The sequence below is a fragment of the Macadamia integrifolia genome, chromosome 6, assembly GCF_013358625.1.
Source record: "Macadamia integrifolia cultivar HAES 741 chromosome 6, SCU_Mint_v3, whole genome shotgun sequence".
Taxonomy (NCBI): Eukaryota; Viridiplantae; Streptophyta; class Magnoliopsida; order Proteales; family Proteaceae; genus Macadamia; species Macadamia integrifolia.
The window spans coordinates 4,119,788-4,129,243 of NC_056562.1; the positions used below are offsets into that span (position 1 = coordinate 4,119,788).

The following is a 9,456-nucleotide window of genomic DNA, read 5'->3' on the forward strand; positions in this document are numbered from 1 at the left end:
TTTTACTTATGGAGATACATTGCATGATTTGGCTTTTATTTCTTCCGTGTTTTTTTTCTTTTATTGATGTGTGTAATGTTGAACATGTGGTTTGGCTTGAGACAATGTGGCAGCTTGTTATGTTTAACAGATATTTGTTTCCAATTGTGTAGTAATTGTTTATTTATTGCAGTTATGTCAAATGCATTATGTGAAACTTCTAGTGATGAAGAAGATATGATCAGTCACATGGGAATGGAATTACTGAGTGAAGCTGTATATATTCGAGAACCATGTCGGGATAGTGTATTTCCAGGTGCTGTCATGATGCATGAGGTATTGAATGGGCATGCCAATAGATGCTATGAAGAGTTTAGGATGGAACGTCATGTCTTCCTTAACCTATGTGACTATGTTAGACATAGGGGGTGGTTGAAAGATACGACCAACATCCGAGTGGATGAACAGCTTGGAATGTTTCTATGGATTGTTGGGAAGGGTTCAAGTAATAGGGACACCCAAAATCATTTCAACCACTCAGGAGAAACAGTTAGTCGAACATTCAATGTTGTCTTGATTGCAATGCAACGCCTGGCTAAGGAAAAAATCAGACCGCCAGACGTCAATATGATACCGATAGAGATTGCACAGAACCCGAAATACTACCCTTTTTTCAAGGTAAATATGTTAATATGATACATGTCTGTAATTAAATATATGAATGTTTATATTCTTATATGTACTGGCCATTTAATTGTCAATATCTGTCAGCATTGTATTGGCGCCATAGATGGGACTCACATCCATGCGGTAGTTCCAAGAGAGGATCAAATTCGATATAGGAATCGGAAGGGGATCACAACTCAAAATGTGATGTGTGCATGTTCATTTGACATGCGATTCACATATGTGTATGCGGGATGGGAAGGTAGTGCAAACGATTGTCGAGTACTTGAACAGGCAAGAAGTGATCCTCGATTGAGTTTTCCTCATCCACCTCCAGGTATTAACTTTATACTAATATATTAGATTTTGCATTTGAGTGTATACGTAATAATATATATTATTTTATGTCTGTAGGAAAGTATTATGTTGTCGACTCTGGGTATGCTAGCCAATCTGGGTTTTTGACACCATTTCGAGGTGAGAGATACCATCTACCGGACTATAAAGGTCGTAGAAGATCCCCAAGAACAGCGAAAGAGTTGTTCAATTATAGACATTCATCACTTCGGAATGTTATTGAACGCACATTTGGGGTATTGAAGAACAAATTTAAAATTTTAAGGCTAATGCATCAGTTCCCATTGGAAACTCAGGCATCAATCGTACTGGCATGTTGTGGGCTACACAACTATATTCGAGAAGAGCATATTGCTGACGCAGAATTCGTGGGGATGAGCGATGATTTAAAAGTTGCAGAAGATGACTTGAATCCGCCACATGAAGATTTCGTTGATCATTCTACAATACAATCAAGTCAACGAAATCGGGCAAAAGAGATGAATGCCACTAGGCTAAGAATTACAAATGCAATGGCTAGACAGCAAAGGATGCCAGAACTAGTTGAAAACTAAAACCGATAACTATTTTGCCAAAACTGAAAACCTAAATTGATGTTTCAACCCACGTAGTACTTGTTTTATGGTACATTTATATATGTGGTACAAGTTGATATATTATTATGAATGTCATATATTTGGATGCTATATTAACTTTTTTGATAAATAAATTTCTGTTACAGATGACTTCTTCTATGCCCCCACTCATGATAGCAACTTGTGAAATTTGTGGGAAGAGTTGTGGTAAATATACAACCAAGTCGGGTAAAAATATTGGAAGAGAATTTTTCAAGTGTGAAGATTCATGTAATTTTTTCATGTGGGTGGACCAACTACATCTATGTAGATGTGGTAAAGGTCAATGCAAAGTACGAACTGCGACGAAAGGTCCAAACAAGGGACAGTATTTTCTATGTTGCCCAAATTCAACTGGGGTAATTTATTTCTACTATTGACCTATACCTATAGGTAATTTATGATTTTTGTTTAATTCGATGCTAAATTTCAACGACCCTAATCACATATATTATTTGATATAGGCTGATAACCGTGGATGTGGTATGTTTGTATGGTTGAAAGATGAAGCACATATCTCTACCATACAACATACATTATGTTCAGAAAGCTCAAGCTCAACATCAATATCATCCAGACCACTTTCCGTTTCAAACGAGTACATGAAAGGATATCTGGAAGGGACACTTAAAGGATTAGAGGACCAAACAAATAAGATGAAAGACATCCTCCATGCATTCAAGTCTTTAGACTTAGAAAAAAAGTGAAAATTTGGGGAATTATGTAATAGTTAACTTGCACAAGGCATTGTTAATACTGTATTTTATTCATCCTTTGGAAACCATGTTTTTTTCATTGGTGTGTAATATTTTATTGTCCCAAAAAAATTTATATGCTTATATTATTTTAATGTTATTTTTGTAATTATTGGTTTAAAAGAAAAGTAAAAAAAAAAAACTGTTTCTGAAACAAGCATTACCAAACGGCAGAAATGTCGTTTCTGCGTTCTGAAACTGTTCTAGAAACAGATTCACCAAACAGCTTTAAATCGTTTAAAAACGGCGTTTTGACACAGAAACTGAAATTTCCGTTTCTGACACGAAACGGAGTTTCTGGAACAGAAACGATACCAAACGGAGCCTAACTCTTACAAGACTGAAAACACCATGCGATTGTTTCGCACTTTATACATCATACCATTGATTCAGAGTCACTTCCATCCAGGTCCATGATAGATTTAATTGTTTTGCAATAGTAATTGCAGTAAAGAAGGAAGCAATCTTAGACAAAAAATTTGACGCAATACTTTCATATGAAGAGAAACATTGGAGCGGGACCCGTGACGATCTCTAAAAATCCCTTTAGCTCCAGAGTGTCCCGAGTTTCCTAGTAAATATCCATCAATGTTAATCTTTATACAACCAAATGATACTAGAGAAACTCCGATATATTTTGAATGATTGTTCTCGCCCTCACCAGTCGCATCAAACTTGCTAGCTGCAACTCCTTCATCTTCTTGCTTGAATTGGAACAAGCTAAGATAGATCATAAAGATTTGACAATATGGCCAGGGATTTGACAATATGGCCCTAACCCTGGCCGTATTGTCAAATCTTAACCCTGGCCCGACCCAAACTTAAGGTAAAAAGTTCTGAACCCTAATCCTCTCTCAGGGCTAAGGTATCTTAGTCTACACCCAATCTGGGTTTAGGGTAAACATTGGCCAACAGGACCAAACTTGCACCACAATTTTGATTAGTGTTAAATTAAGAGGGGTAGTTTACAGATGAAATGTTATTGGAAGTAGGGACTACACAAATACAGATCGGTTAATTGTTCTTTGATAGTACCCGCTCCCATAGATATTTCTCGATTTCGAAATGTATCGAGTCCTTTAGGTAGTAAAAAAAGCAGGATGCAGTATTCCAGGATTGGGATTCCATATTCGAATAAACCTCATATCAAAGAAAGTAGGCTTTTTAACTATGGGCATAGCAAAGAAAAAATTGGGATAGATTCCCTATAATATCTCCCCCACCCCACCAACACCCCCCCCAAAAAAAAAAAATAATAATAATAAAAAGAGACAAATGTGAAATTTTTTTCTCATCCGGCTTAAGCAGTTACACTAAATAAAGATAAGGAGAGGTCATCGCTTTCAAATTTTGTTCTTGAAACTCCCCAAAGAACTATTCCTTACTCAGGTTCCAATGTGAGCCTCCTATAAGACACCAAAATTTGATATTCTCTCTAGCTTGAGTGCCTTTTTTTTTCATAGTCACATCAATACAAATCAATTGATTGATATATATATATATATATATATATTACAAAACAAATGTAGAATTGGACAAGCAAAGACAAAACATAAAAAGAGAAAAACATACGTTAATTTTCAAACATTGGTTTGGCTTCCGAAAGGGCAAATGTCATGTTCTCTGCAACCAGAGGAGGGGGCATGGGGGTCAAGATAGATATTCAAAAAGCCTTCGACACCATTTCATGGGATTTTTTATTTCATGTTCTGAGGAGTTTTGGCTTCTTTGAGAAGTGGGTCAACTGGATTCATCACATTCTCTCTTCATAAAAAATTTCTATATTATTAAATGGAGGTCCAGTGGGGTACTTTAATGTTGAAAGAGGTCTGCGTTAAGGAGATCCTATTTCCCACATTCTATTTATCCTAGCAGAGGAGGTTTTGTGCAGAGGTATGACCAGACTGGTGCAGGATGGAAAAATCAAGCCTTTACAAGGCTCTAGAGGTGAGCCGATGCCTATTCATCTCCCCTTTGCTATTGACATTTTAATTTTCATGAATGCTTAAGTTAAATATGTGAGGAACCTAAATGCATTTCTGACGAAATATTAACAATTCTCTGGCCAACGGATAAACCTTGATAAAAGTAAGCTCTTTATGGGAAAGATCATCCCTACCCGTACTTCGAGCTATCTCAGATGCTATAGGTATCTCGGTCTGCAAGTTCTCTACAAAATACCTTAAGTTTCAAATATTCAAAGGGAGGGTAAAAAAACAATTTTTGCTTTCTGTTGTTGACAAAGTGAAAGACCGAATCACTGGTTGAAAAGGAAAGCTGTTTTCCATGGCATGGTGGGAAGAGTCCAACTGGTTTGGTCAGTGATCTAAGGTATGCCTGTTCACAATATGCCAACTTACTGGTGGCCAAATTCCCTTATATCCTTAATGGAAAAATGGATGCGGAACTTTATCTGGACAGGTGATGTGGGCAGCTTTAAGGATGTGACAGCTAGTTGGGACAAGCTTTGTAGACCTAGGAATGAAGGTGGCTTGGGTATTCGTAGACTCCGCGACATCAACAAATCTCTGCTATCTAAACAATTGTGGAATATCAAGCATGGCACCTCTGCAGTTAGCAGAATTTTCAAAGCCCGATTCCTCACAAATGGGTAGCTCAGAGATTGGTATAAATCCTCCTCTGTTTGGCCTAGTATGCAGAAAGTATGGAATTTTGTTCAAAGCAGAGAGCGATGGATTATTGAAAATGGAAAAGATATTAATCTATGGCATGATAACTGGATTGGGAAAAAATCAATTATTGATCTCTGTGGCATTAACCCTGATCACACCAAAGGATCTAACTTGAAGGTGGCGACTTTGATAAATAATTTCCATTGGGAAATTCCTACTACTCGGTTTCCCCCTTTACAAGCTTGTTTTGAAGAGGCTCGCTCCATTTGGCTTCCTCAATATGATGTTACAGATAGATGTGTTTGGAGTTGCATTGCCTCGGGTGTTTTTTCCTCCTTGTTCGCTTGGGAGGAGATTAGAAAGCAAAACCCAAAAGTTCCTTGGTACTCAATTGTCTGGAGTAAATTTCTGTAGCCAAGACAATCAACTTTTGGATGGTGTCTCATACATAGCAAGCTGCCCACTGATGATGTAATCCCTGCGAAAGGAATTCCGGTTGTCTCGATCTGCAACTTATGTTCGAATCACTGTGAATCCTTTAATCATCTTTTTTTCTTATGTAGTTTTTCTGTGAGAATATGGGAAAAATTCCTACATTACTTTGGTGTTGCTTGGCTAGGAGTTGAAGACATTACAACTTTAATTCAGTGGCGGATTAGAAAGCGCAGAATTCTTTTCCTAAAGAAAGCTTGGTCGATGGGTATTATCATTGTGGCAGACAATCTCTGGAGGGAAAGAAATAGTTGGCGTTTTGAAGGTACACATCTCGCCTACTATCTTGTTTTTGAAAAAATAAAGCAAGTTTTCCACAGTGCCAATGTTTCTCTTCAAAATCATATCAAAGACCTATCTGACCTTATTTGCTGCCGAACACTTGGTTTGCAAATGGGACCCAACCATGCATCCCGTATATTGGAGGTATTGTGGTGCAAACCTATGTGCAACTAGTCGAAGCTGAATGGGGATGGTTGCTCTCTTGGAAATCCAGGAAGAGCTGGGTCGGGTGGAGTTCTGAGAAACAACAATGCGGCTGTTATGGGCTCCTTTAAAGTTTTCATCGGAATTCATTCGAACTATGTGGCTGAGTTCAAAGCCCTGGTGGACGGTTTGTGTATGCCCAATGATTTAGGTGTTAGACTACTTTGGATTGAGAGCGACTCGGCTACAATGGTCACTGCTGTCCAACCAAAAGCAATTCCATGGTTTGTTGAGCAGGAATGGAACTCGATGCTGCCATACCTGAGCTCTATAAATTTGAAGATCACTCAATGCTTTAGAGAAGCAAATTGCATTGCTGATTTCCTAGCTAAGGAAGTCGCAAAAACTAGATTATCTGAAAAGAATGTAATTTTTCCCAATCATATAAGGGAAGAGTTCAGTCATGATGCTGATTCTAGGCCTATATATAGGTTTGATTAATTTGGATTTTTTTTCCTCTGTTGATGGCAATGCCGAACGCATGCTTTAAAAATTCATTTCCTATGTATTTTTTGTAATTTTTTCTTTCTTAATGAAATTTCATCCTTCTAGCAAAAAAAAAAAAGAAAATAAAAGAAAAGAAAAAATCGTACCCAACCTTATTCGATCGATTAAGACTCAGTTTTGATTCTCCCTTTTGTCTCTTGCATTGAATCGAAATCAACCCAAATTCCCAAAATCATATTGATTGACACCCTTAAGTTGTTGCGTGTGTGTACTCATGCGTATGAAGATGTGAGTGCTTGTCCATGTATGTATCTGGGTGTACATATGCATATGTGTGCTTGAGTACATTTGTGTGTATACGTGTACATACGTGTGTGGGTGGTTGGTGTGCATGCTTATTATAAATGTGCTTGTTCATATGCATGTCTGCATGACTCTGCGTGTGCGCATGCACATATGTATACACTCATGTGTGTACAGGCACTCATGTCATTGGATTAGATGATATGAACAAACTTTATAGTTAGATAGATATATCAGGATTGGATTAACCATGAATCAAATTTCATAATTAAATGTACTTTTTTCATTTATTTCCTCTCATCCATGTATTTTCTCAGCTGTTTTTTTTATCAATGCACTATTACTTACATTTAGGTAGGGGACCATCAATTCCAGTACATCATCTATAGAAAATTTGGCACCATGCAATCTGTCAAGTGGTAGATAATGAGATGTTCCAATGCTCTATAAAAAAAATCAACTCGGGAAATATTTGTCCAAAATAAAATCATATGCCAAATCATAGTATCTTAGCATTAGAATTTATGTGGTTCATATGATCCATCATAAAAACATATGCCTAAATTTTTGAATCAATTTCTACTAATTTTTTTTTAATAATTTATTTTTATTTATAAATAGAAATATTTTATTTACCATTAAAAAAAAAAAAGAAAAGAAAAGAAAAGAAAAGAAAAGCAAATAAGATGATATAATCTCAACGAGCATCATGATTTCCAATAACAAATTCAATGGAAATCAGAACTCGAGAATCGAATTCTTGACAAAAAAGATATGACAACAGACCAAATTGACTCCTTGAGGCCACAGGACAAAGTCTAATCATGCATGGAGGCCCGACTATAGTTAACAAAAATGCATTTAAGACAGTTTTAAATGTATTTTTTTTTTTTTTTTTTTTTTTACTATTTATAAACGAGATTTGCCATTTGTTTCCCAAAGATATGGTAAAAAAACAGCATACGGAAAACACTTTCATTTTAAACACGTTCCCCTTTGTGTGTGTGTGTATTAAGACTTTAAACTTGTTGAACTCAGTGGCTACATAACTGAGCATATCTCTCTCTCCCGAAATCCGATCAATCTGATTCTTTCCCCAACATGAAGCTGACTCGAAGACTACATTTCACATGACCTTCAACTCAAATTCAATGCATAGACCCCAAAATTGAGTTACAAACTAATGTATCTGCTTAAAAGTGTTAGTAAAGTAATGACTCCTTATTACAACTGAACATGCATCACGCCGGAAGTGTGTTGACTATGTTGATAACAATGAATAATATCATAGCTAAGCCACATTGCTCAACAAGACTATGGGCATATTTTTTTGATATAATGTATGAATCTAGAATTGATATTGGATGATATTCGTTGATGTCTTAGAACTTATAATGAGTCATAGAATATATTTGCATTAATGTTGAATGCTATAATTGTTTTGAACAACAGACAATGGTTTTCAAGTTTGTTTTTCATTCAACAGCTAAGATTAATCTGGCATAAGATCAACTGCTTACAACAATCGCAGTGGGAATAAGGGCTGCAACACCACAGAGTTGCTATCACGCACCCTTATATAATTATTTAGAGATGCAATTGGAAAGGTGTCTCAACACATCTATTGCTACTATTCCCAAAATCGGAAGTTATATCAGCAAATATTGCAATTGGATGTTTGCAATACACCATTTGGGGCCAGATATGAATGGTATGCAATATATACTCCATTTTGGGCTTTTGCAGAACTTAACTCAGGTCGAGATCGGGGATAGAATGGGGTTGGGGGAGTTGGGGAGGGATTTTGGGTTGGTGGAGAGGAGGGTGAGGAGTCGTTGGGAAGAGGGGGGGGGGGGCGGGAATTGAAGGGGAAAATTTAAATAAATATAGGGCAAGTATAAGGGTGACTATAATTAACCCTTCAAGTTGATAATTTGGATTTTTTTTTTTCTTTTAATAAGTCCGTTATTCGAAAGAGTGACTGAAAATAGTGTCCATCTCAAGTGGTTTGCCCTTCCAAAATGGGCCTCACACCTTTTTGTTGATGGATCCAAGTGTGTAGAACCAATAAAGCATTTGGCATGTGGGTAGTGGAGTAAGCATACTTAGATTATCGTTGGTTCAAAACCAGACAACATTCTTTATCAAGTAAGAAGTGATATTGATCATTAATGTTTTCAATAAACAAGAAAATCAACAAGAAGATTTTCATTCAAGGTTATTTCTATAACATTTGAAGCATCTATTACAATATTATTTATTTATGTATTCTTTTTTGGCATGGAGGAAAGGAATGTAAGGAGAAGAAGGAAAGGGAATTTGCAGAGAAGGCCCTTAAGCATCCATCAACAATGGAATAGGTTCAAACAACAATGATTCAGCTCGATTCTTGTTCTCATCATCAAAAACACCATGGCCATCTCCATATTGATATATGCATAGTGACATACGAGCAAGATTTATTGCTGTCTTGATAAAAGGTTGAGACAGAAGAAATTCATTTTTGATTACATCTGTATTCATCTTCTTCCATGTTTCATCAATCATATGTCCTACTTGTTCACGAGCCATATCTTCAGAAGCACCAGTTTCATACATGTATGATTGGATTGATTTCAGTGCATCACCTCTCTCTAATTCAGCCTGCAAGTAAAAAAAATCAGAAAACAACAACAAATCTTAGCCTTATCCCAACTAAATGGGATCGGCTAAAAAAAAAAAAAA

The 9,456-nt window shown here is 36.5% G+C and overlaps 1 protein-coding gene across 1 annotated transcript in view; it reads right to left on the reverse strand.

Annotated features, from left to right (window-relative positions):
* Positions 1-9,066: 9,066 nt before the first annotated feature.
* Positions 9,067-9,456, reverse strand: part of LOC122081665 (alpha-terpineol synthase, chloroplastic-like) — a 2,400-nt gene continuing 2,010 nt past the window's right edge. The window contains exon 4 of the mRNA XM_042648855.1: positions 9,067-9,375. Coding sequence (XP_042504789.1) covers positions 9,067-9,375 — 309 coding nt within the window. The remainder of the gene's footprint in view (positions 9,376-9,456) is intronic.